The sequence below is a fragment of the Pelmatolapia mariae genome, linkage group LG15 (genome assembly GCF_036321145.2).
Source record: "Pelmatolapia mariae isolate MD_Pm_ZW linkage group LG15, Pm_UMD_F_2, whole genome shotgun sequence".
NCBI classification, from domain to species: domain Eukaryota; kingdom Metazoa; phylum Chordata; class Actinopteri; order Cichliformes; family Cichlidae; genus Pelmatolapia; species Pelmatolapia mariae.
The window spans coordinates 27,655,134-27,680,710 of record NC_086240.1 but is presented as its reverse complement, the minus strand read 5'-3'; the positions used below and the strand labels follow the sequence as shown (position 1 = coordinate 27,680,710).

The 25,577-nt window shown below is 43.5% G+C and overlaps 2 protein-coding genes and 1 non-coding gene across 5 annotated transcripts; all 3 read left to right on the top strand.

Annotated features, from left to right (window-relative positions):
* The first annotated feature begins 838 nt into the window (after window positions 1–838).
* klf11a (Kruppel like factor 11a) lies at window positions 839–7,625 on the top strand. Its single transcript, XM_063494690.2, has 4 exons — window positions 839–940; window positions 4,422–4,643; window positions 4,875–5,679; window positions 5,774–7,625. The coding sequence occupies exons 2-4, from the start codon at window positions 4,455–4,457 to the stop codon at window positions 6,067–6,069; spliced, it is 1,290 nt and encodes a 429-aa protein (XP_063350760.2). The 5' UTR covers window positions 839–940; window positions 4,422–4,454; the 3' UTR covers window positions 6,070–7,625.
* A 14,113-nt stretch (window positions 7,626–21,738) lies between these two features.
* On the top strand, window positions 21,739–25,515 carry LOC134643800 (ribonucleoside-diphosphate reductase subunit M2). 3 transcript variants are annotated; one of them, XM_063496369.1, is made up of 11 exons: window positions 21,763–21,844; window positions 22,671–22,809; window positions 22,926–22,994; window positions 23,361–23,507; window positions 23,581–23,697; window positions 23,781–23,914; window positions 24,008–24,102; window positions 24,192–24,325; window positions 24,416–24,520; window positions 24,604–24,717; window positions 25,113–25,515. In XM_063496369.1, the coding sequence occupies exons 2-11, from the start codon at window positions 22,720–22,722 to the stop codon at window positions 25,263–25,265; spliced, it is 1,158 nt and encodes a 385-aa protein (XP_063352439.1). In that variant the 5' UTR covers window positions 21,763–21,844; window positions 22,671–22,719; the 3' UTR covers window positions 25,266–25,515. The 3 variants fall into 3 exon arrangements, with proteins under 3 accessions (XP_063352441.1, XP_063352439.1, XP_063352440.1); XM_063496370.1 differs by having other exon boundaries at window positions 21,788–21,844; window positions 22,753–22,809; XM_063496371.1 differs by lacking the exon at window positions 22,671–22,809 and having other exon boundaries at window positions 21,739–21,844; window positions 25,113–25,513.
* On the top strand, window positions 24,902–25,037 carry LOC134643939 (small nucleolar RNA SNORD94). Its single transcript, XR_010096448.1, has one exon. It is a non-coding gene; the product is annotated as a small nucleolar RNA SNORD94 (small nucleolar RNA).
* Window positions 25,516–25,577: the final 62 nt, after the last annotated feature.

The following is a 25,577-nucleotide window of genomic DNA, read 5'->3' as shown; positions in this document are numbered from 1 at the left end:
TCATTTGTGACATTAAATCATAAGAAAGCATTTTTAAAATCTATTTCTGTTTTACATGATCACGATTCAAAGAATATGTATGTATATACACAAATTAACTCCTAATAGAAAACATGTGAAAGTAAATGTGCCTGTCTTTGACAGAAAAGACCTCATTAAAAACACTCCAAAATAAGATTCTGAGTTTTCAGTTAAATATAGAATAGTGTAAATGCACCATAACTGTTGTACTGTAGGTAAATGAGTGTGAATAAACAGGTATTTCTTAATGATACTCCACATTTAGAGAGGCTGAGACAGTCAACACGCTCCACACTCAGTGTATTTACTAACGTTTTACCATGATTTTAACCGTAAACGTTTAAAAACATGCCGGTGACGCGGCGTTTCTGGTGTGGCCGTGTGTCTGCGGTGTGTTTTTGGCCCGTTTTCCCGGGTTTTCTCGGTTTTACCTGCTTTCACCTGTCCCTTTTTGTTCCTTTTTCACTCCATCTGCAGTTTACATGCCTGTCGCGCGCGTCCCCGCGGTCCCGCCTCGCGCCTCCCAACCTTTCCCCCAGTTCGAGCGCGCCGCCGGGTTCACCGGGTTTACTCTGACACCGCTGACTCCGCGGCCACGCCCCCCGACAGCCACGCACCCCGCCGCGGGCCAATCGCGTGACGCTCACGTAGCGATCACGCACCGCCTCGCCCGTGATTGGCCGCGGCCCGCTACACCTTTGACTTTGATTGGCTGCGTGTTACCACCCGCCAGACCGCTCTGAATTTCGTTTCTGTGTTTTTTGTTTTTTTTCCGGTGCTCTCAGCTGAAGCCAGTCTGCTGGCAGCGGCTCAGCGCTCCGACCGAACCTCCAGTCGCTGTTCACGGAGTTGCCGCCGACCCTTTCTCCGCTCCTCCGTCCGCTCTTCCTCCTCGTCAACTCAGCCTCGCTGCTGTCAGGTCAGTCGGCTCGTACTGACGGCTCGTTTCCAGAAACTTGGAATGTTAGAACTGCGCGGTACCGCCCGGGGTTCCAGAACCTCCGGGTCCGGGGACGGAGCGGTTCTGCAGCCCCAGTCGGGTTGTTTCGGCTCGGTTGGGCTCGGCTCGGCTGGGCTGTGTTGGCGCTGTCTGCTGGTTTATCTGAGGTCACAGTGAACCCAGTCACTCCTGTGTGTGCGCGCGCGCGTGAGCAGTACCAACAGTTGCATCCCTGCAGTGCATCGCTCACCGCTGCAGAAACTTTACAGATGTTTTCTTTGTTTTGGTACAGTTGATGCTTTCGGTTCCGTGTCGTCGATTAATCAGCAGGACAGGATTGACTGATTTGATTGATTTTGATGTTTTCGAGCGGCTCTCAGCGTCGTTGTGTTTCAATTTGTTTCTTTGCTAAAGGTGACAGTGAAGCCAGTAGTTTGAGTTTCACCTGGCATGTTCTCACTGTTCTCTAACACAGATTAATTGATTAATCAGATTTTACATTTTTTTTGTCCAAGTTTGTTTTTGCAAGTGTGTTTCAGTCTCTCGTATGCCAGTTTGTTGGTTTTCTTTATTAAACATGACATTAATTTGATTATTTTGATGTTAATCATACAAATTTTTCACTTCCTTTAATATTTTGGCTAAACAGTTAAATTGATTTTCATCCTCTTAATGTGACAGTAAATTAATTATTTTGACAATGATCAGATGATATTTTCTTTGGTTTGACTAAACAATTAATCCGTTAATTGTAAACCTGTTGAGCAAAATAATCTATTATTAATTTGATGGCTCTCATGAATTTAGATTCTTTGATCTGAGCTCACTGTAGTAATTAAAGATCAGTTTCACTGTCACTGACTCAATAAAATGTTAAATTCATTTTGATTTGTATTTGGCTCTAATAGGAGACGCCTGCTTCACTACTGCTGATTTAAAATAATCACGTTTTCATGAGTGCATGTTTTACCTGTTTAAACAGTGTAAAGCAAATATTTGCACCTGAAGCTGACATGTAAAATTCTGGGTGTTTTTGTTCTAAAAACCAGTTAAAGTTATTTTCCATAAAATAAATCCTAATGTGGCGTCTCTGATTTTCCTGCGATTTGACTGTGTGAATCAGATTCAGCCTCAGTTTCATCCCAGAAATCTGCACTGAACACAAAGAAAATGCAGAGGAAGAGAAACCTGACAACACACCAGGAATCAATCCGAGTCACGCAGAAAAAAAGATCTCAGAATTAAAAACAGAAAGTGTGTCTGGATCAATAAATGCATCCCAAGCTTCTCAATCAGGTGTGAGTGTGTCGGGGAACAGGTGTTATTAATCGTGGAGCTGAGCTCAGTTGATTATTAGCACATTAAAGGCAGCGAGCGGTGTTCATTTATGAGTAAACCTTGTTGTTTCTCTGTCAATAGGTGTGGTGTGTTTTTGTGATCGTGGGAAATCAGAGCGCGGGGTCTGTGTGTGTGTGTGTGTTGAAACGGATTGTTTTGTCCAACTATACTTCCTGTCAGGAGCTTCCTCTCTCTATCTCTCTCTCTCTCACACAGGGAGAGTTGGTTCATGTCAGTGTGGGAGGAGGAGTGGGCGGGGCTTGTTCATGTTGGGTTTTTTTTGTTTTTTTTTTCTCCTATTTTGTTAGCACCTCCCGCAATCTATTCTGGGTGCAGTGAGGTTCCCCGTCAGGCAGGGTGAGAGGTTGGGTGTACCCACTATATCCCCCCCCCCCCCCCCCCCCGCCTGCTGTCTCTGTTTACATCGTTGTCTCTCACCCCTCGCTCGCCCTCCTCCCCCTCTTCCTCCCTTCCTGTACGTGCTGCTGAGCAGATGCCAGCCAAGCAGCCAGGAGCCCTTTGTCCCCGAGTCACCTCCCATCTACAGTTCTCGCCCCTTTAATTTATTTATTTATTTATTTCCTGACGTGGTGGATGCGGCTCAGCCGGAGGCGGGAAAACTGTGACATCATTGGTAATTAGATGGGTGGTGTTCAGCTTATCCGCGGAGTAAGAGGGAGAAAGAAAGAAAAAGAAGCTGGGCTGTTAGGCAGACGCTCAACAGTTTATAGGATAGTGAGCACTAACAGTGCGTTTAAGTCATATGGGAGAAAGAAGAAGGTCCACTGCCTGCTTGCTGTCGCCCTCAATTAGATTCCAGAAGTTGCCTGTGTAGCTAAAGCCCAACTGAAACTTCAATGAGACCAGAAGAAGCAGCTGGTTGTGGCTGAACTACCCTCTGCCCATGTGTCTACCCATGCCCCTCTTTAGGTTTCCAGAAGCTGTCCAGTCAGATGAAAGTGGGCTTTGATTGGAGCATGACTGATATACCTGTGAAGCTGATATTGGCTATTTCCCAATATATCGTTATCAGAATGTATAACAGCCGAAAAATAAATTAAAGTAAGGAAGACACGGGAGAAACGATTACTTGTCCACGAGAGGACACTCTGCAACTTCCCTGTTGGCAACATATGTTTGGAAACTCCCACCAAATTCAGTCTTTAAGTCTGATGTTATTAGCCATTTCCAGGTCCAAACTTTGCTTCAGGTCCCAAAGTCAAATGAACACTGTGGCATAAATGAGAGTTAAAAACTGTCTAAATTCTTTCATGTTCAATAAAATGGTCAGTGTGGTTGCTTTACCAGGTGTAACAATTACATTTAACATCCAGGCATCCATGAAAACAGAATTTATGAAGTTTAACGGAGTTCGAAGTTAGCAGGGAGTTAGCTCGCTAGTTTCCATCTTTAAAAGTTGCTACAGATGAATAGTGGTAATAAAAACCCAGAGAGGCCGACAGTGATTACTGACCATTTTTGGGCCTTGTTCATATTAAATCGAACAAGATACAAAGCGTTAAAATATGTTAAAAAGACAACAGCCTTAATAAACACACAGTAGTTTGAACCCGGAAACAGGGTTCATACGTCATCACTTAACAACCGAATAGCAACCAGCTATTGATCCGAGCGGAGGTGGGCGGAGTGTAATCAAGTGATCCTTGACTTGTGATAATAAAATAAGGTTACTTTTACTCCATCATCATAATATTGCTGCAGAGACTCATAAATAACAACATAACAAATGTCTGGGAAGTTTGTTCATGTTTCCAGTGTTTTAAATTGTTACTTTTATATTTTGAATCAGGTTTAAACACACATTTGGGTCAGGCTCTAGCTTTTAGGGTAGGGTGTAGCTGAATGTGCCAAAAACTGCAGTACCTCTAACATCCAGCAGCGGCTCCAGCAGCATTCAAAACAAAAAATGGGGGGCAGAGAGAGAGGGAAGACATGCGGCAAAGGGCCAGGGTTCGAACTCGAACCCGGGCCCCCCGCTTTCCGGGCCACCAGCGCTTCTGAGCTGATTTTTGCTTTAAAATCACAGAAAGTAATCCGATTAAAGTGACGAGAAACGCTAAAGTCTTTTAAAACTGACCTTTGACCTCTCGACTGTTCTCAGGTCAGCCGTGTGGACAGACAGACAGCAGCAGCCATGGAGCAGAAGTCGTACGTCGAGTACCACGACCTGGAGGCTGCCGAAGCGCTCGTCAGCATGAGCTTCTGGGGTCAAAGGTCGCACAAGCCCCGCCCACTGACGCCCACCTCTGACTCCTGTGACTCTATCCAACTCCACTCGGAGGGCACAGATACACCAAAAGACCTGATCGCCCTCTCCTCGCTGGTAAGAACCAATAAAGTCAGAACGTTAGAAAATGTTAAATGCACACACACATGACTAAATGACCTCATCAGACACATCGTTACCATATTTATAAAAATGTAACACAAAAAATTCTTTCTAGGTTTTTCATTATTTAGTTAACTACTTAATTTGTTTTAAGTAATTTTCTTCTGTGAATGAATTCAAAGCACATTTGGGATCTGTCTGTCTAACACCTGCTTTCTCTCTCAGTGTATAACTCCGCCTCAAAGTCCAAGCTTCGCCGAGGCCTCCGCTACCCCCATCCTCACCATCGCCTCCAAACCGCACTTACCCTCCCCCGCCCTTCACAGCGACCCCCATGCCATCACTTCAGAGACCTCAGCACTTGCACCTCACTCAGAGTCGGCCTGTGTGGCTCCGCCCAGCAGAGCGATGGCCACCAGTGTCATCCGCCACACCGCTGACAGCCTCAGCCTTCCTCTGCCCAACACCGAGCTGTCAGAAACTTCCACGCAGCCTCCGCCACCACTTCTGCAGACGCTTCCAGAGGAGAAGGACGACCCTCCCCCAACTCCCGACACCCCCCCATCGCCTCCCGCCTCAGCTTCTCCGCCTCACTCGCTGTCTTCCTCACCGCTGCTCTGCCAGGTTTTCCCGGTGAACGGCCGAACGGGGATGATCTCCGCCTTCGTCCAGGCCCCAGTTCAGGTGCAGGGGCCGGGCGGGCCCAAGCCCATCCTTCCCCAGTCTCCCACTTCCAGCTTCGCCCAGCCGCTGCTGCTGGGCTCCGCCATGCCGCAAGGGACCGTGATGTTTGTGGTGCCACAGCCACCCGTGCCCCAGCCGCAACCAGGCCCGCAGACCGTCATGACCTTGGGCAACACCAAGCTCCTCCCACTCGCCCCAGCTCCTGTTTACATGCCGTCAGGAGCGAACAGCGGCACCTCGCAGGCAGACTTCTCTCGCAGACGGGACTACGTGTGCACCTTCCCTGGGTGCAAAAAGACCTACTTCAAGAGTTCACACCTCAAGGCTCACCTGCGCACACACACAGGTATGAGTCACCTCAGGGGAAGGAAAACCACAGACAGACACTCACCTGTCCTACAGACATGAGCTAACCACTCACCTGTCCTCTTGCTCCACAGGCGAGAAGCCGTTTAGCTGTCACTGGGAGGGCTGTGACAAGCGGTTCGCCCGCTCCGATGAGCTTTCCCGCCATCGCCGCACGCACACTGGTGAGAAGAAGTTTGTCTGCAGCGTGTGCGAACGGCGGTTCATGCGCAGCGACCATCTGACCAAACACGCCCGACGGCACATGACTACCAAGAGGGCATCATCGTGGCCCGGCGAAACCCGAGACCTCAGCAAAGGCGCCTTGCCAAAGGGTCAGAACAGAGGACCGGCGCTTCCTGTTGGCATGCTGGTTCCTGCTGCCAACTAACTAACAGACTAGTGTCACTCACAGGGCCATCTCAGGAGCCCCGGGGGGAGGGGCCAAACACCGACCAGACTCTTAAAGAGTGACTGTGACTGGTTGTTTCAATCAGCTCCGCCCACCACATCAGGACGATGTTTTGTACTCGGCTACGTTTACACGACCTCAGAACAGGGTCAGACACACCTGGACTCGTTTTACAGGGACCTGTCCTGCTCACTTCCTGCTCTGAAGGGTAGCTTAGCATGAATGGCAGTTCAAAATAAGCCTCAGTTATCTGAAACCCGCCTTCCATTCATGATCTCTAAAAAAAGCCACCATGGCTCAGTTCTTACTGGCTTCTCATTGGCCAGGGTCTGGAAGCCTGCTGAGGGGAGAACAGTAGATTTAGCTATATTAGTATATGGAAGTTCAGGAAACAGGCGCCATTGAGCGAGGGCGTTCTGTCCTTAACCGACCAATCAGCATGTGTTAGCAGAATGCTAACAGCTTCACTGTGAGAAAAATTAAAGAACCTTTATTACCAGGAAGTGATTGCTCTTCTATATAAGGAGATCTGTCACTAGCTGATGTCAGCTTGTCACAGAAGTGACAGGAAAAAAAAACAAAAAGACCCAAAAACCCTGTTGGTCCCATGTTTGATGTTTCAGCACATGTATGACGCAGACAGGAGAGCAGAGCAGGTCCCTTCAGGAGTTTAAGGCCGTCCTTCGAGTGGAGGAGGCGCTCAGATGAATCCAGTTCTTTTCTATGTTCATGCTGCCGAGAGTCAAACGATCTGAGTGCCGCCGTTTTCCCGTTACTTTTGTTAACGTAGACATAGCCGTCGTCAGCAGAAGACGGCAAGCTTTCTCCACCATTCTCAGGACATTTTGTTCCCACGATCCACAAATACACCGCCGCAGGAGGAGGAGGACCTGAAGGCACCAGGCTGCTACTCACTCACAGACACCCACACAAAGCCGATGTTGCACTGGAATATTTTTGAATCTCACTTGTTTTTGTACTCTCTCTCTCTCTCTCTCCCCCGCCGTGTACCATCACGGCTGCGTCTTTTTAGCAACTCGTTAGCGACCTGTTAGCGACTCGTGTACACTCTTATTGTTTGCCAAAGCCTCAGTATCATGCTTCTTAGCCCACTTCTGTTCTGACTGTAAATACTGTAAATATCTTGATATCTATATGAGTGTTATGTGTAATCCGATCTACATTTATTCACAGTACGAGATATTAATATTTTAAGAGTCTGTGGACAGTATTCATTACTGTGATACTACCTACTATCTTTGCTTTACACATTATTATTATTATTATTATCATTGTTAATATTATTATTATTATTATTATTATTATTTAATAAACATTTGTTGAGGAAAGTGCTGTTTTTGATAGCTTGATTTGGCCCATAGTGTAGCCAGTAAAAATACCTCATGTTATTAAATGTTATTCTTAATAATAATAGCTTATATTAAAATAATCCTTTTCTTTTTCTTTTGAACATTTGCCTGTACGCCACGGTGATGGTGAAGAAAAAGGCTTTTATAATAAAATGTTACCACGAGGCTGGCACCAGCTGGTTTTTTGCATTTGTCTGCAGTCATTGTTTCACTGAGAATTTCAAGGGGTGGAAAAACTTTACTCGTCAATATTTTTTGTGATTTTTGACTAAAAGTCTAATTTTGTACTTGGCGTCTGTGTTTTAAGCAAAACTAAAACGCTGCAGTGAAGCACATTGCTCCAGCCTGGCTCATGTTACTGATCCAACTCCACAGTAAACATGCAGCACATTTTAAATCCACGTGGATGCCCCGGGGGTATTTGGGGTTCAGTAACTTGCTCAGGGACACTTCAGATGGATGCAGTAGCTGAGGAACATCAGAGTGATTAGCATCTCGCTCTAAATCTTGAGCCAGTCTAAGCACCGTGATGTTTTTTGGAGGGGAACCCTCAGGTCGGGTGTAGCTTTTCAGTAAAGTCCCATACTAGATCTTTCTTTGCATGCAGGCCAGTGAGTGAATTCAGTGAATAATCAGCATCGTTGACCTCAGTATAAACTGATGTCTGATTCGTTGGTGTGTAAACTCCACCACAAGCTGCACTGACCTGTCTGTATGTAATCACCATACTTCAATCTGTTTTTCACCATGTTTAACATAATTCAGCAGCTGCACATCCTGTACAGATCCAATATCTGATTTTAAAAAATGTATTTTATGTTCACATAAAACATTTACATTTCCAGTTTAACACGTCACTTGCTCTGCAGTGCTTACCTTTAAAAATAACCTCTCATCTTGCTCAACTGTCCTCCTTTTCCCCATCTCGGAGTGAGGTTCTCATTCTTCTTCCTGCCTGTTGCACAGCAGCTGGGCCTTTAGCTCTCAGACATGCTGTGTGACAAACTGCACACTAACAGTCTGTGTTTGCTTACATTTGATGAACTGATTTAAAAGTTGGATTTTAAATTTCCTGCCACTTAAAAAGCTTTCCTCCCTCGCAAACAAACAAATGACCTCTAAATTCGACTTCTACACACACAAACATGTGATTTTATGATCTGACGTTAAGATCAATTAAAAGGTAAGTCTAATTTACTTATTTAAAATTATTTTCTTTTGCCAGTCGACAGCCATCTTTAAAATGGCCACCATCTTGAGTTTTAAAATGGCTGGTGGGCTTTAAAAACAAAACTGTACAATAAAGGAGTTGATGTGGCCTCAGAGCAGGAAGATCCTGGCTTTGAATGCACCAGCCGGGGTTCTCCCTGTTCCTTTGTGGGTTCTCTAGCTTCCTCACACATAGGGCTGCCACGATTAGTCGACTATAGTCACGATTACGTCGACAATCAAAATCGTCGACAACCAATTTAATAGTCGACGCGTCGTTTAAAGCTTTGTAAGATCCCAAAAGACGCAGGAATAAGTAGTAGGATTTAAGAGTGTAATAACGGACTGAAACAGAAGATGGCAGCACTGCCTGAAGAAGGATGCCAGCTGCCGTTAAACCCCAAAGAAGAAGCTGTGTCCCAGAATTCATAGCGCGGCCCTGCACAGTTTCCAACAATGGCGGCCGCTAGTTAGTTTTAATGTTACTCTTATTATTCTTTCTGGGTCACAAAATAAACGTTTAACATATTTTTAGGTGAGAATGTAGCTGTGTAAACCTCAAATATCTGTTCAGTTTATCAAGACACCACATATTTTCAAAAGCGCTCCGACGTTTTCGGAGACGTCTGTTACCCACCAGCTCGATAGCGAGCCGGGGGCAAGCCTCACTAGAGACGGTGAGAACACCGGACTCCCGGCAAATCGTTTTCAAACCCACCGCCGTCTTTCGCTACTCAGGTTAAACATGATATATAAGTCACTTAGATAACCTAAAAATGTTATTGTTTGGCTTTTTTCAGTATTTTATTAGTTATAGTTTTTACACAGCTGAATAAACGTCAAGCAGACAACTGATTATCTTCTGTGTGAGATGCTCGAGAATATACTCCGGTGTCCTGTTATATTTTAGATAGCAAGGAGCAGACGGCTGAGTTTATTAAACTTCACCGAAATAATCTGCAAATTTCATTAAAATTTAATAAACTATCAACTTGTCTTTATTTTTAGTTAGAACATACCTTAAACACTTCAAGCTGTAAGCTAATGATAGTTATATAAGAGCAGATGCGTGCTGGTGCAATAAGCTGTACCTTTTACGTCCAATGGATGCATGATCTGATTAGTCGACTAATCGCAAAAATAATCGGTGACTAGTCGACTATCAAAATAATCGTTTGTGGCAGCCCTAATCACACATGTGGTTAAGGTTAACTGGTAACTCTTGGCCAAAGGTGTGAATGTGAATGTGAATCTCTTCACTCTCTGACAGCTGGATGGATAGTCTCCATGTTAGCTGGCACATATGAGAGAGATAAGTGTATGTATTTATATCCCCCCATGAATAGTCTTCCTGTAATGCTCAGTTATCTGCTGAACTATTAAACATTTTAAACCTCATTAATACATGAAAATTAGCACCTGTTCTAGGCTAACTCTCGCTCGTGTAATGTTTCTGTTAAAATGGTAAGAAAATAAACGACATCAGCATGTTTTCACAAATTAAAGGAATATTTAATGTTTTAATATTAGATTAACAGAATAGAACAGTAAAGATTACTTATAAAAAATATATATATTTTAGGCTTGCTATAGCAAATTAAAATGTTATGTTATGTTTAAAATACTTTTTAAAAATAGTTTGGGCTCAAAAAATTAAAGCATTAATTGGTATTAAGGACATAACCAGGTTAGCGTTGCATAAAGCTAGCTAGTACTGGCTTCATCCACAGGTCAGAAATATCCAACTGTTTAAAACTGACTGTAGGGTAATTCAGTCGGCGCCCTACTGTAAACACCACACAAAGAAAACCCTCAAAGCAGGACCGAAAGAGAAGATTTGGTTGACTGTTTTTTATTTTTTAGTCTAAATGTGAAAACAAGTCGACCACCACAAAGTCAATGCTTTTGTATTTTTCCGGTATAAAGTTTGGAGCTCAGGAGAAAAACAAAGGAAAGGGACGGAAAAAAAAAAGACCATTGGAACTGCTCATCCCAAAATGCACTGCAAACCCCACCGAATGACCTCTGATAATTTTTTTGATTTCAGTAAAAACAAAATACAGTGTGTAATTTGTGTTACTTACAGTGTGTGAATGTGTGTGTGTATGGGTGGATGACTGGTTGGGTAAAGCGCTTTGGGGTCCTTAGGGACTAGTAAAGCGCTATACAAATACAGGCCATTTTTTGTGTGTAAAAGAACTGTATCTGGGGCTGCGTTTTGTTCCTGACTGCAGTGCCCGCTTTTTGACTTTGCTGTTAAACGTTTCCATGGAAACAGCACCCTCTACCAATCAGAGACATCACTTTTTGAGTTTAGGATTGTGGGTAGAGTAGTTCTTTTTCTCGACATCGTTAATAAGAGTGTTATTCTTCAAACATCGTAGCTGTCAATAAGACGCCTGTGGATGGCACATAACCAGAGTCCCTGTGGACATTTATAAAGATTACTGCTAATAAATAATAAACTGTTTAAACTAATACAGGTTCTTCTGTGTGAAGGTTAGCTAATGCTCACAATCCAATATCACATTACAAATGAAACATTTCATTCACATGCAAACATTCACGCTCACTTTTCTGATTGTTGTTCTTATACATTCAGACGAATGCATAAAAAATGAGCCTCACACATATCAAGTGAAACTCGTATGTTTTGTTGTTATTTTGTGTCTTTTTGGATCATTTTAAACGCCCACCGTGTTCAGTCAGCGGCATTCATAAATAAATCACAGCCAGTCCTCTTTATTTTCCTGATTTTAAGTCCTTCACTGGGCAAAATGGCGGCTTCGTTGCGCTGTGTGGAGATAAATGAGGTTAATTCTCCGGCCTCACAGTTTCGTTTCCTCCGTGTGTGAAGTTTCTGCTCCACGACAGCAGAGTTACACAACCTGAGCTCCGCGCTCTCTGCCCACACCACCAGGTAACAACCGCCATCCAATCACCACGTGGGGCTGAGGGGGTGTGACCAATGGGAGCGCACGACGTCATGACTTGGCCCGTGAGAGGGGGCGTGTCATCGGTGTGGAATGGTTTCCGCCCCTTTGTCTTACTGACCGACATTCGGCTGGAGCCAAAGTAACATATAAAGCAAAAATAGAAGAAAAAACAGTGGAGTCTGGTGTAGGCCGTGGGCGGGGAAACAGTGACGCCATGTGGTCGTGTGAGGTATTAAACGCACTACAGGAGAATAAAACAATATACAAACGATTATGACATAATCACAAGTATTACCCCTGAGAGCAGATATGTATGAGCCTAATCTGGCTCAGTTATGGCAAATGTCCAGTGGGCGCTGGAGAAAAGTAAACATAACATTAAAAACCTGAACAAAAACCATGTAAACCTTAACACATGGGGGGAATATTATTCAGCAGTAAAATACTGTGATCCACATCCGCAGAAGTTATTCGTCATTTACAGTCTTGCACCTCTTTACGTGATCCCATCCCCACCAAACTGTTCAAGCTGTATTTCAGTTTTATAAATGATTTATTAAATATCATCAGCTGATCTCTGCAGTCTGGCATTTTCCCTGTTTCTCTCAAATGTGCTGTAATCACATCACTACCCAAGAAAAAAAACTGAAATCCAATTCATATTAGCCATTGCGGGGGGGGATAAAATAAAAAGAGGTATGAATAAAAAAAAAGAAGAAAAAAAAAAAGAACGCTTGAACACTGCTACATAATGGACAGGTTTTTGATGGGGCTCCCGCACAAATGTAAAACAGAAGACGAAGAATCGCCAAATATGTTTCCAAGCCTTTGGCTTCACCTGCACAAGTGCCAAGGTAGGTCTCCCCGACAGAATTCGTTTCCCCTGCATCGGGGAAATTTGGACAGCGCTCGGCTGTCTACACTTTAACTACTACTGACATTTTGGAGATGTTAGCTCTTTATACAGTAAAGTTACAGTGGGATAGAAATAATATCAGGGTGATCCTCTCCACAATTTGTTCCCCCGCTCCAAATCACGGACAAACAGTATCCCACAGTTGTTTATGTTTTTGAACCCATTTTGCACAGAGAGGCATTTTTTGAAAAATGTATTGATAGCAATGTAGAAACAACTACACGTAAAATAATTACACCATGACGCTGCCTTTCTAAATGGAGGGACAGTAACTGCGTGTGTATATGTAAGCCTGTAAAAACCGCAGATAGTAAGAGTAACAGTATTTTGTCCCTATCCGCCATTGTAGAAATTCATCTCATGAAAACAATAACGTGGCGCACAGCGCGACGTGAAAAAGGGCACATACCTTTGAAGTTTTGTGAGGAACTCGTAAACGCAAAAACTGAGTTTTCGAAAATCTCCAACCTGACAGGAGTTTTAAAAAAATCTCTGTTTTCGGTGATTCGAAACGCTGCCTCAGTTTGTTTAGCAGCAGGTTTCACAATGCTGGGTCCCTGGCTTCATTAGTAGTAAAGATGCTTTACAACAGATGGCAGTAAAAAGTGAGGCACAGTGAAGATATAGGCATATCAAAAAGTTTGACTGCAGAATGATTTCAAAAGGTGGGTTCAGATGATTTATTTTACCCCCAAACAGATTAAAATCTACCCCAAATTTTCAATAAATGACACATTTAATATTTCAATTTGCAAAACAAAATAAGGGTATGGAGGGAGGAGACACTGGAGGGAGAGGGGTGAAGCCAAACACCCCTCTCCAGATGGAAATCTGACAACAAACCTTTGGAGCAGAACATTTCTGATGTGGCTTCTTGTTTTCATGTCTAATGACAAATATAAAAATGACTCTCAAATGCCTCAACACTGGCGTTTTTCTGCATCAAGTACAGAAAAAGATTTAAAGAATGCTGACCAGTCAGTGGTAGATGCTCCTGGATTGGGAGCTTTGGCTACTGCACACATGGCTTTCCTTCGTGATGAGGGAACTGATGTTGAGCTCCCACTTTAGGTACTGGGAAATAATGGCTCCTCATTTGGCAGGCAAGCGGGAAAATGGGATCTGGAAGGGCTGTTTTCAATCTGAAGTCCAGCATCATCTCCACTGTTTGGCAGCAGCTCCAGGTTGTTGTATTTCCCTCCTATAGCCAAACTCATCTCCAACTGAGAAGTGCCCAATGAGTGTGGTGTCATCTGCAAACTTTAAATTTTCCTGACTCAGTTGGTCAGTTTTCCTGATCTTTCCATGAATGGTCTGATGGTGTACCGCTATAAATTATGGGATGTAATAGCCTCTTCTGCCTCCATAAAGGATCCTTCAGTGTCTCCTCTACTAAAGGAGGTAATAAAGGAAACACTGAAGCTCCTTTCCTCAGTATTTAGAGGATTCAATCAGCTCTAATTATGGCTGCACAGACTTCAGGATCAGTCTCTGCATTTGACTTTCAAAGTTTGTTTCTTCTCTGTAATGTTTGAGCAAAATGTTCAGCTCTCATTTCAGGACAAACTTTGGATCACTGTGTTGTGTTTTTATTTGCTGGGGAAAAAACACATCATCTCGCCATTAAATTTCCATTCTACTATACATATGAAGGAAATGTACTGCTATGTGCTGACAGGGTTTAATGGATTTATTTGTTGTTGATGATACTAAACTGAATATTTTCATATTGATGACACTGAATTCAGCTGCTGGAACCTCTAACTGATATTTGATGGAAAAACATTCAGTATAGAAGAAAACTGGCAGACTAATCAATAATGAAAGTAATGTTTGGTAGCAGGTTTGACTGAGCTCAGAGACAGGATGGAAGAAGCTTCTCATTAACAGTAAATCACTGTGTGTACAGTTCTCTGTAAACTAAGCTGGAATAATTGGTGTGAAGCTTTTAACACTGCTGATCCTTTTTGAATTGACTGAATATTAATGGACTGAAGCTTCCAGCCACAGTGATTCATTGTGTGCCAGTGAATGCATCGTGTGTGCTGGGCTGCAGCTTCATGGCTCCATCTAGTGGACTGATAGTAGAAGTAGAGCAGCTGATGGCAGCTTCCTCTGCCTCGCACTGATGTCTGACTGCATTCAGCTGACATTGAGAGGAAGCAGAAAAGAAGCGGCTGATATTTGGACAACACACATGATGGAAAGCAGGACTTCAGTTGATGTGCACATGAATGATTTGTGTTTCCTCTGCAGGTGAACTTAGAAAGTGAGTGTGAGCTGATGTGAATGTGAATTCAGCAGCATGGATCAGTGTGAGCACAGAGAGGAGGGAGTTCCTACCTCTGAATCCACCCTGTGTGGGGAATATGAGAGCCAGGCCAAAGCTCAGAGGTGAGAGGACCATCTCTGACTGTCAGGACTCTTCTCCAGGTCACAGCTCAGCACTCACATCACTGCTCTATCAATATTCACAGGAACCTACCTGGACCTGGACCCAGCTGTGTGTCCTTAAACGGTGAAAGCCAACAACCCTCTACTGCAGAAAGAGGAGCTGTTGTTCTGAACTCACTGATAGCTGTCAGTTTTGAACATCTGATGTTGTTTCTAGTCTCTAACCAGCATCTCAAAGGAAGCCACTGAGCAAGGAATTCCTTTATTCTATTAAAATGTCTAACATGAGGGTCTTCAAAAAAGTCAAAGATCCTGAATTTTTATATTATTCTGAAGAACAATGGATTTCCTTTTTAGAGAGGAACAATACACCAGCTTTATCTGCATATACAATATTGTAAAGGTGGTCTGGAGAGGTAAAATAATTTCATACTCTTCATATAAAAAACTAAGACACTGAAACATGCACTTCAGGAGGTGAAGAAACTGGAGACCCTTCCTTAGGGATTAATAAAGTATTCTGATTCTGATTCAGCCACATGCCAACAGAAATAATTTGTAAACTCATTAAAAACACAGAATCTAAATAGACTCTTTTTTTTTAAATAGCAATAAAATGGAAAACTGTTCTGTTCTCTAATTTAAAAAATTAAACAATCAGAAAAATCGTCAACAGAAGATGCATCTGGACACATCACACAAGATCACAGGGTAATAAAAGTTTTAGACAATATTACTCAAAATTAAACACTCAAAAGGGAGGAAACCTGCAGGGGGTATTTTACAAGCCTGAACATTCCAACTAACAGGCAGATTTTCCAGTGCCAGTGCAGCTAGCTAAACGATGAGGAACCACTTACTACTAAAGAGACAGACAGCGAAAGTGGACAGTCTGTTTGACTTTATATTCTTGGTATACTCTTTGTATTCTTCTGCTATCTGTACCTGAGCAGTGGTAATGCGCACTCTTCGGTTTTAACGTAAAAGTGACGAGGGGCAGCACAAAAGTGATCCCCTTAAACTGATTTTTAGTTTTAGCATCCTTATTTTTCCCAGAATTATTGGCTCTGTAACTCGTTAACAGACAGAGATACATCTATGTCCATTTTTGATGTAAATTAGCCTTTATACATTTAGTGTTTCATTTCAACAGCTGTTTAGCCTCTCTCACAACTTTAGTCAACCTGTATTTCGACTCTTTGAAACTGTCACTGCTCCTACTCCAAGAGTGTTAGTAAGTCTGGAGATGTGGGACCTGATTCACCTGAGTTGCTGACCAGAGGGAAGCAGGTCAAACAGGTAGTGGGCAAGGTGCGAGGTGCCACCTGTGATGGCCCTGGTTTACCTGAGACAGGAGGATCTGGTGATGGCCTCCAGGGTTGGTAGTTGGCAGCCAATTATTTTTGGGGCAGTGACCCTCAGTGCAGCCTTCCTGTTCTTACTCGTAGCCCCTGAGTACCAAACACCAGGCTGGAGGAGAGCACGCTCTCCAGTGAGGAGTGGTAGCAGGCCAGCAGCAAATTCTGGTCCAGGTTATTCTTCCTCAGGACACGGAGGAAGTGCGGCCGCTCCTGGGCCCTCTTTACTAGGGCAATGGTGTTGTGGGTCCAGTTGAGATCAGCAAATATGTGGATGCCCAGAAACCTGAAGGTGGAGACAGATTCCGCCCATTCTCCATTGAGAGGGGAGTGAACCTGTCTGTGCCTCCTGAAGTCAATGATGAGTTCTTTTGTTTTAAGGACGTTAAGCTTCAGGTTATTTTCTGAGCACAAGTTCTCTACCTCCACCCTGTATGCACTCTCATCTCCATCAGAGGTAAGCCCAACCACATTGGTGTCATTGGCATACTTGACGATGACGTTGGTTGGGTGGGTAGGTGCACAGAAGGGGGCTGATCCTGTGGGGATCTGGTGCTGAGTGACACTGGTGTTGAGAGGTTGGGCCCAAGTTGGACTGATTGAGGTTGGTTTGTGAGGAAATCTTTCATCCAGGAACAGGTGGCAGGGGGGATCTGAAGGTGAAGGATCAGCAGGAATGGTAAGTTATTAGATTATCAAAGTGTCCCACATGGATCAATTGTTTGGCTCTTTGATTTCAGTCTGACTGAGTCATTCATAAAGTATTCTGTTCCAGCTGCTGGAGGACAACATCATCACTTTTGTAAAGAATGAGCGGAAGAAGATCCAGAAGGTTCTGAGTCCAGATTATCCAAAATGCTCAAAGAGACAGAGGAAGGATGAGGAGGTGCTGAAGATTAAGGATGAGGAGCAGAGGAGGTGCACGGAGTCATTCATGACAATCGCATTGTACTTCTTGAGGAGAATGAAGCAGGAGGAGCTGGGCGATCAACTGCAGAGCAGTAAGCAGATTTCGATAAAGATTACAGCGACTAGATGAATGGAGAATTTAATAATGTCTTAAAAGAATCAACATGTATTCAACCAGTCTTTCTTTAGGGGAAAGAAATTGTCATGTAAACTTTATAAAGCATTAACTGATATCCTGATTTTTTTATTCAGAACATGTTGCTGCAGTTTGTCAGTGAAGCTGCTGTCTCTGGGACTTAAGAGTCCTCACTGTAAACTGGAAAGTCTCAGGTTAGATCACACTGTTGGATTTGAGATCTGTTTGCCAAATAGACATTACATTTACTTTAGTAAGTAAATTGGGGGGTTTTAGTGCTTCGTAAGAACACAAAACAGACAAAGTGCTTTACAGTAGTATCAATAAAACCAAAGCAATGCCCCCAAAACAAAAGGGAGACACATACATCAAATAAAATGAACACAAAGCTATTCCACGTTTTTGAAACTAAAGTTTGAAAATTTGGCCAATCGCCCTTATTTTTTAGATGGGTAAATGCAGGAACTAGGGTGTAAGCTCGGAGCCATTCAGTAAGTGGGTGCCTCAACCCATATGGCCATAAAAGTAAGAATTCATATTTTAAATTGAAATCTAAACCTAACAGGTAGCCAGTGCAAAAGCTTTAGAAGCAGGGTAATGTGTGATTAATAAAAAAGAGTGAATTGTAAACCTTTGATCAGCATTTAGGGCAGATTGAAAAAGGCATTTAATAGATGCTTCAATCAAATCAGAAAACACTTCATAACAATAATCCAAATGTGAAGAGATAAAAGCATCAGGAATCTTCTATTCAGTTTATAAGCCCTATCCCATTTATATATGTTTCCCTTGGGACATATTTTTGAAAGGTATAATTTTTTTGTTATCACTGCTTTGCCGATGACATTCAACACTATATTCCAGTCAAAGAAAATGACAAAGGGTCATTTTAACCACTGCTTAAGTGATCTAAAACCTTTATATGTCTAAATGAGAATAAGACTGTGGTGGTTGTTTTTGGTTGCCCCAAACAGCTCAACAACTCTGCTTGCACTCTTGGCACTTTAGCTTTTCACACTCAATATTTGTAAATGTAATTAAGTAGGGTCATCTGCTTAAATGTATCTATCAGTATTAGGCTAATGAATGTGTGTGTGTGTTTCATTCGCTTTGTTTTTATCTTTTTAATGGTAAACTTGCTTAAATCAGTACCCTGTGACACTGTCACCACTCATTTTCTTTCCCATTACCTATGTTGGGTAAAAAAAATCAATTCATTTTATTTGAACTTTTTTTCTTGGAGTATTCATATTTCTTTATTTAATTAGTAAATTATTGGAAGCTAAGGGATTTATTGTGATAAGGGCAAAGAGTTAAAAAAACGCACAAACTCAGAAGTTCTAACAAAATATTTTAACACATTGTTTTTTCTCTTGTCCACTATTTTACTTTTCAGGTTGAGGAGCTGCAATCTTTCAGAGAGAAGCTGTGAAGTGCTTTCTTTAGCGCTCAGCTCCCAGTTCTCTAGTAACAACACCTTGCAGGATTCAGGAGTGAAGCAACTGTCTACAGGACTCAAGAGTTCATACTGTAGACTGGAAACTCTCAGGTCAGATCAAGATATACATTTGTTTATTCCTTCAGAAATTTAAAAAATAAGAATTGTAGCTACCAAATACAGGTTAATTTATGCGTTATGTTTTACTTCTATCTACATTACTTTAAACTGTCAAATTTCTTAACTGCTTAACTAAGCAAACTTTGGGAAGGGAATTTTTTAACCGTCACCGAAACAAGATTAAATATTGCAGAATCTACTTCTTCCTGTACCATGATTACATGTTAAAACCAGTGTTGTCTTATTTTTTTCTTATTAATTCTTCCGGCTGAGAAATTGTAGCCTCTCAGAGAGAAGCTGTGAAGCTCTGTCCTCAGCTCTCAGCTCCTTGTCCTAGTCTTAGAGAGTTGGAGTTGAGTCACAACGAACTGTGCGGTTCAGGAGTGAAGCACCTGAGGAGTCCCAAGTGTACAATTGTCAGGTCAGATCAAGTGATATTTTTGATTCTTTGAGAAAATAACCAATGAGAAAAGATGTTGTAAACATTATACCTTTTAAACATAATTTTCACTGTTAGCATGTTAGTATTGCTAAGTGTTCTCTAACAAGACTGAAGCATTTTCCTCTGTGAAAACACAGAATTTCATAATCTAATAAAATTTTTGGCAGCTTTGCTTTGATCTCATATTTTCACAATACTTTAAAAGTAACTATCAGTCTGTTCAGGCACATTGTGGGATGATGAAGCAATCAGATTATAGTATACAACATCACTGAAAATGTTCACTATCATGCATTTTTGCAAAAGCTGCAGTAAAAACTATGAAAACTGTTTTACTGGTAAATGATACATAAATAAATAGGGCAGCACGGTGGCACAGTGGTTAGCACAGCAAGAAGGTCCTGAGTTCAATTCCACCATAAGGCCTGGGGTCTTTCTGTGTGGAGTTTGCATGTTCTCCCCGTGTTTGCGTGGGTTCCCTCTGGGTACTCTGGGTGTCGGTCCAAAGACATGCAGTTTCTAAATTGCCCATAGGTGTGAATGTGAGTCAAACAATTTGTGGTAACTTGCTATTTTTAATTGAACAACAACAAAAATAACATTATGTTTTATCATCCTTTAACACTGAGATTTCTACTACAACACTTAATAAAAACACTGTATGTAAGTATCATATCTGTAATGCAATTATGTAGCATTATTTAATAAAACTTAATTATTTAATTTCCTTCTAGAACCACCTAGGCTCAATGTTCCCTCTAAGCTGCGCACGTGCGCAATTGCGCACTGTTAGCACGGTCTCTGCGCACAGAAAATCTGGGTTGCGCACAAAAAAAAAATCTAACCTGAATTGAAATTAAAATTAAAACTTTAACAATTCTGTTTTGCAGTGTTAGTCAGTAAGTGACTGGCTGCTCCCATATGGGATTAGAACGATGCCACCTTATCCCACGCGATTCACATTCGTATATACGCAGCTAATCAACGTCGTTGACAGGCTATGACATCGTCCTAATGTGCCGACACCGGTGTTTTAGCTGGCAAAGCTGCGTGGCTGATGTGGAGTGAAGCCACGTTAATGACAACGTGTACAACCATTGGAGATGTGAGCAGGAGAGACGGAACAATTGACGGAAAAAGTGTGGACTTTATACCAGTTTTTAAATTGTGTTGATAGGCCACGTAAAACCAGAGTTATGATAAAAATATATGCAATGTTTGGTTTTCTTCCTGAATACTATCGTTGTTTACATTTACTGCGGGAAGAAACGCTCGAAAGCACTCTCCGCCTGTGAGCAAAAACAAAACCAAAAAACCCCGCCCTTTCCAATTGGTCGCAAAATTTACCATGTCGACCAATCAAAGAAGGATATGGCAACGTGGCATTAAGAAACGGGGGGAAGTTTTACGAGTGATGGCAGTGTTTGAGATGTGAAAGATTTGCGACGTTTAGCGCAAATCTTGTGTAGTTAGTGTGTAGTGTAGTCAATAGTTTTGTTGTGTGTGTCAATGAGGCGACTGCTGAAGGTGTTACAGGAGTGATACATCTCCTGTTGTCAGGCCTGCAGGTATCAGGCTGTTGTTCTCCTTTATCTCATAGTGGACAGAAATTATTTTTTGGAGTGGCACAAATAATTTGTGTGGCATCAAATTTGATGCAGAACAGCTGATCGTTCTGTAAATAGTTTTAATAGTTTTTAGGTAAACAGCTGCAAAAAACTTTGTTGTTTGCAAAACTCAGTTACTTTTTTGAAGAAGTAACTATATAATTAGTTGCCCAACATTGGTCATTATAAACTGTATTTTGCAGACAGAGAGTTACAGGACTCTCTCCCAGACCACAGACTCATACTCATAATACAAGTTGTGTTTTCAAAATTGGAGTTCAAGTTATTTTTACTTCCAACAGTGTTAACATACTACACAGGTCATGAACAAGATTTTTTTTAAATTTTCATTGTAAGTGGGCTAAAGCAGTTAATTAAAAGTAGTCTAACATAAATGTAAATTCTGTAATTTGATTCTTTTAATAAACCATGTAACTTGGATGGATTCGATGCTGGCGTGACCACAGTGCACACGTCTGCTGTTGCTCACAGTGGTCCAAGGGACCGCTCAGGGAGTTTGTGCGTTCGCTCAGACACATGAAAAATTAGAGGGAACATTGCCTAGGCTGTTCTAAAATATCTGTTCATTACATTATTTTTTGTGACCATATACGGTCACGTAAGGGTTTCTCACCAAACAGATTCAGTTATGATCAAATATGTTTACAGTTCGATTAAAATTGATCCAACTTATGACCATTATTGCTCAGTAGGAGACAGTAACTCCAAAACTGAGTCATTGTCCAACCCGGACACCAGGGGACGAAACTGAGCTACCCTTTCTCCTGCAGCCAATCAGATAACCCGGAAGCAGTAAAAGGAAGCTCTCCAGCTGGATATGGGTTTGATCAGGTCTGATTTATGAGGAAAATGAAGCTCAAAGTTTGTCTTCAGAGGCTGAAAGCTGCTCAGATCAAAGGTACAAAACATAAATCAGCCTTTAAATCAATTTTTTCTGCTCGAGTGACTCAAAGAAACCGACTAATTCCTGCAGATTCGTTTTTTGTTTACATATTGTATATATTTACAGATTTTTGTTGATGTCAGTGTTTTTTCTCTGATATGAAAACACACAGGGCGCATGTAAATGGAGTTATTGTAATGTTGGGTGTGTTACGTGAATTTTGGCGCTAAATCTCCATGGTGACAGCTCATTTAGATGCGAGGGAAGCGCAGAAAAGGCGCCGTTGACTGAGCTTTAATGTGAGTTTAAACGACAGCCCTGATGGCAGACACTTTAAAGCAGAAATCAGTTATTCAATGTCCATATGGGGATCCACATGATTTGGAACAATCCGCTGAACTCACCTGCACGAACACAGATGTAAATCTTGACTCTTTCGGCGTTAATGTCTCATTACAGAAGCTTTTTTTTTTTCTTTGAGAGACATTGTAACGTGTTTTTAGAATCACGGTTTAAAATGCTTAATATGAACAAATGCGAGTTTTGGTCTGAAAGTCTGAAAGTTTCGTAAGCGCTCGTTTTAATCATTTTGTAACAGCGGTTACCTAAAGTTTTGTAACCCGCACAAACGAAAAGTTTGAATTTCCCGCAATCGTTTAGGGGTTACGTGAGCACTTCTCGCGACCTGATTGGCTCGGTCCCTCCCGACTGTTTAAAGGGATTCCTCGTATAGGCCAGCAGTTCTGGCGCCAAGATTCCAATAAAAGGGCGAGCTGCAGCAGAAGCCTTTCATTGTCTTCGTCTGTCCGCTGCTACTAGCTTAGCTTTCTGCTCCTTTTAGCTTCTTAGGTTTTTTCTTTTCTTCGTCCTTTCGAACCCGCGAATTCACAATGCTGGCCGCGCGCTCCCCGCTCTCCGTGAAGAACGAGCAGACCCTCAGCGGGCAGCTGGACAAAATGTCTCTGGACAAAGAGAACACGGTGAGGCTGCTTCAGGTTCCCGCTCACAGAGGCCGCCGATTCTTTAACGTCACCGAACAATTACAGGTATCGATAAAGAGCCCTTGTGTGTGCTGACGGTCTGTGTCTCCTTTCAGCCTCCGGGCCTGAACAGCAGCCGCATCCTGGCGTCCAAAACTGCGCGGAGGATCTTCGACGCTGCTGCGGTAAGTGAGAGAAAAGCCGCAGGAAGCTTCGCGCTTTTAGCGGATTCCTCATATCAGCGGACCGAGTCGATGTTGAGCTCACTGACGGCAGCTTCGTGTGTGTTACTGCGCAGATGTGGCGCCTAAACTGTGGCTGTGGCGCCAACAGTGAGCGGCAGGGCTGAGGTCGGTTCAGGGTTCTAGTTTATTAGGAACAGCTGCTGTGGTGTTCAGGGTTCATGCTGTTTCTGTTATTTTGTCCACCACCTTCAGATCAGTGAACGATACAGGCAGCGAGACTGCACAAACTTTAACTTTTCACTGTTTTTGCTCCAGAATCGATGAATAAGATGATCAATAATCCTGAGCAATGGTCTTTGTCTTCAGCCCAAAGTGAAAAAGAGCAGCAGCTCGCAGGAGGAGGAGCCTCTGCTGAAGGAGAACCCTCGCCGCTTCGTCATCTTCCCCATTGAGTACCACGATATCTGGCAGATGTACAAGAAGGCAGAGGCGTCCTTCTGGACGGCAGAGGAGGTAGGTAGAGCTGCTGTAATGGGGCGGGGCCTGATGCTGGACGCCGTGATGCTGACGTGCTCTGTCTGTGCAGGTGGATCTGTCCAAGGACCTGCAGCACTGGGATGCCATGAAGGACGAAGAGCGCTACTTCATCTCCCACGTGTTGGCCTTCTTCGCCGCCAGCGACGGCATCGTCAACGAGAACCTGGTGAGCCGCTGCGCCCGCTCTTACAGATCTTTTTGAGGTCACGGACCGCTGTAACGTTCTTGTTGTCGCTCTTTGACCAACAGGTGGAGCGCTTCATGCAGGAAGTGCAGGTAACGGAGGCCCGGTGTTTCTACGGTTTCCAGATCGCCATGGAGAACATCCACTCGGAGATGTACAGCCTGCTGATCGACACGTACATCAAGGACCCCAAAGAGAGGTACGCGGAAGGCGGGGCCAAATACTGTTCTGTAGTGGCTTAACTGGCCTGTACTGATCTAACTGGTGAGTGACGATGTGTTCCCGCCCTCAGAGAGTACCTGTTTAATGCCATCGAGACGCTGCCGTGCGTGAAGAAGAAGGCCGACTGGGCGCTCAACTGGATCGGCAACAAGAACGCCACCTATGGTAAATAAGCTGCCGCCCATTAGGCCACCTGACACAATGGCTCCACCTCAAGCAGCTTCATTGATTATTGTCTGTTTATTGATCTGCAGGAGAGCGCGTGGTGGCCTTTGCCGCTGTGGAGGGGATCTTCTTCTCGGGCTCGTTCGCCGCCATCTTCTGGCTGAAGAAGAGAGGCCTGATGCCCGGCCTGACCTTCTCCAACGAGCTCATCAGCAGAGACGAGGTGAGGCGCCCTGTTGGTGTCGGATCGCAGGTATTGATCCAGTGATGATGTCACTCTTAACGTGTGTGTTTGTGCGCCTGCTGCGTTTAGGGTCTGCACTGTGACTTTGCCTGTCTGATGTTCAAACACCTGGTGAACAAACCGCCCAAGGAAACCGTCATCAACATCATCAAGAACGCCGTGGAGATCGAGCAGGTGAGTCCCAGCTTCACCTGCAGCTGCTCTGCTGGGCCCACTGGTTCAGGATGGCTTTAATGGGTTTATTGGTTTGTGTGCAGGAGTTCCTGACTGACGCTCTGCCCGTGAAGCTCATCGGGATGAACTGCGACATGATGAAACAGTACATCGAGTTCGTGGCCGACAGACTGCTGCTGGAGCTCGGCTTCTCCAAGGTAACGCCCCACACAGCTCATGTGATCATGTGACTGACTTAATGGCAGAAAAACAGCATCACGAAACATCCGCACTCATCTCAGTGACAAGCTAAACTTTTAAAAGAAAAATGATCAGTTCTCCACACAGACACATTTTAGGAACTCTTTGACCTCAGAGAGCGACATGATGAAGGTGATGGTGTGAGTGATGATGAAGTGCGCAGGGGTACGGACCTCAGCCAGTGATGGGGGCTGAGTGCTGCTGCAGAGTCTGATCAGAGGACGAGTGGTTCTCTGACGGGCAGCGGCAGTGCGACACAGACGCCTGTCTGAACTCGCCCATGGGTGGGGGCAGGTGACCTCAGGGTGGCGGCAGTGGGTGGCGCTGACTGACATGGTGTTTCTGTGTGCAGATCTACCGGGTGGAGAACCCTTTTGACTTCATGGAGAACATCTCCCTGGAGGGAAAGACCAACTTCTTTGAGAAGCGGGTGGGCGAGTACCAGAGGATGGGCGTGATGGCGACGCCCACGGACAACACCTTCCGGTTGGACGCTGACTTCTGATGGTGGAGCGTCCCTGCTGTCACACTACCTCCATCCCGGTGCATGCTGGGACAGACTCTTGGACTTTAAGGGTCAAATGATGAACTGAATCTTTATTTACAGACTTGTGAGTCTGTGAGCCGCAGCATTAGACCTGATCAAATCTAACTCTGCGGCTCAGCGCTGTGTAAATATGTCAGGGTTTTAAATGTGTACAGTTTACCCTTTTCTTTCTTTCTTTTTTTTTTTTTTTTTTTTTTTTTTTGTAGTGCATTTTTAATACTGAGATTTAATAAATGACTCGGTGAACAGGAACCAGCTCTGGTCTTTTTC

Excerpts from the sequence above, each read along its gene's own strand:
- klf11a (XM_063494690.2), top strand. The coding sequence starts at position 4,455 with ATGGAGCAGAAGTCGTACGTCGAGTACCACGACCTGGAGGCTGCCGAA. Across the intron at positions 4,644-4,874 it reads TGATCGCCCTCTCCTCGCTG|TGTATAACTCCGCCTCAAAG; the intron begins GTAAGAACCAAT and ends TTTCTCTCTCAG. Across the intron at positions 5,680-5,773 it reads TCACCTGCGCACACACACAG|GCGAGAAGCCGTTTAGCTGT; the intron begins GTATGAGTCACC and ends CTTGCTCCACAG.
- LOC134643800 (XM_063496369.1), top strand. The coding sequence starts at position 22,720 with ATGCTGGCCGCGCGCTCCCCGCTCTCCGTGAAGAACGAGCAGACCCTC. Across the intron at positions 22,810-22,925 it reads CTCTGGACAAAGAGAACACG|CCTCCGGGCCTGAACAGCAG; the intron begins GTGAGGCTGCTT and ends GTCTCCTTTCAG. Across the intron at positions 24,718-25,112 it reads TGGAGCTCGGCTTCTCCAAG|ATCTACCGGGTGGAGAACCC; the intron begins GTAACGCCCCAC and ends TTCTGTGTGCAG.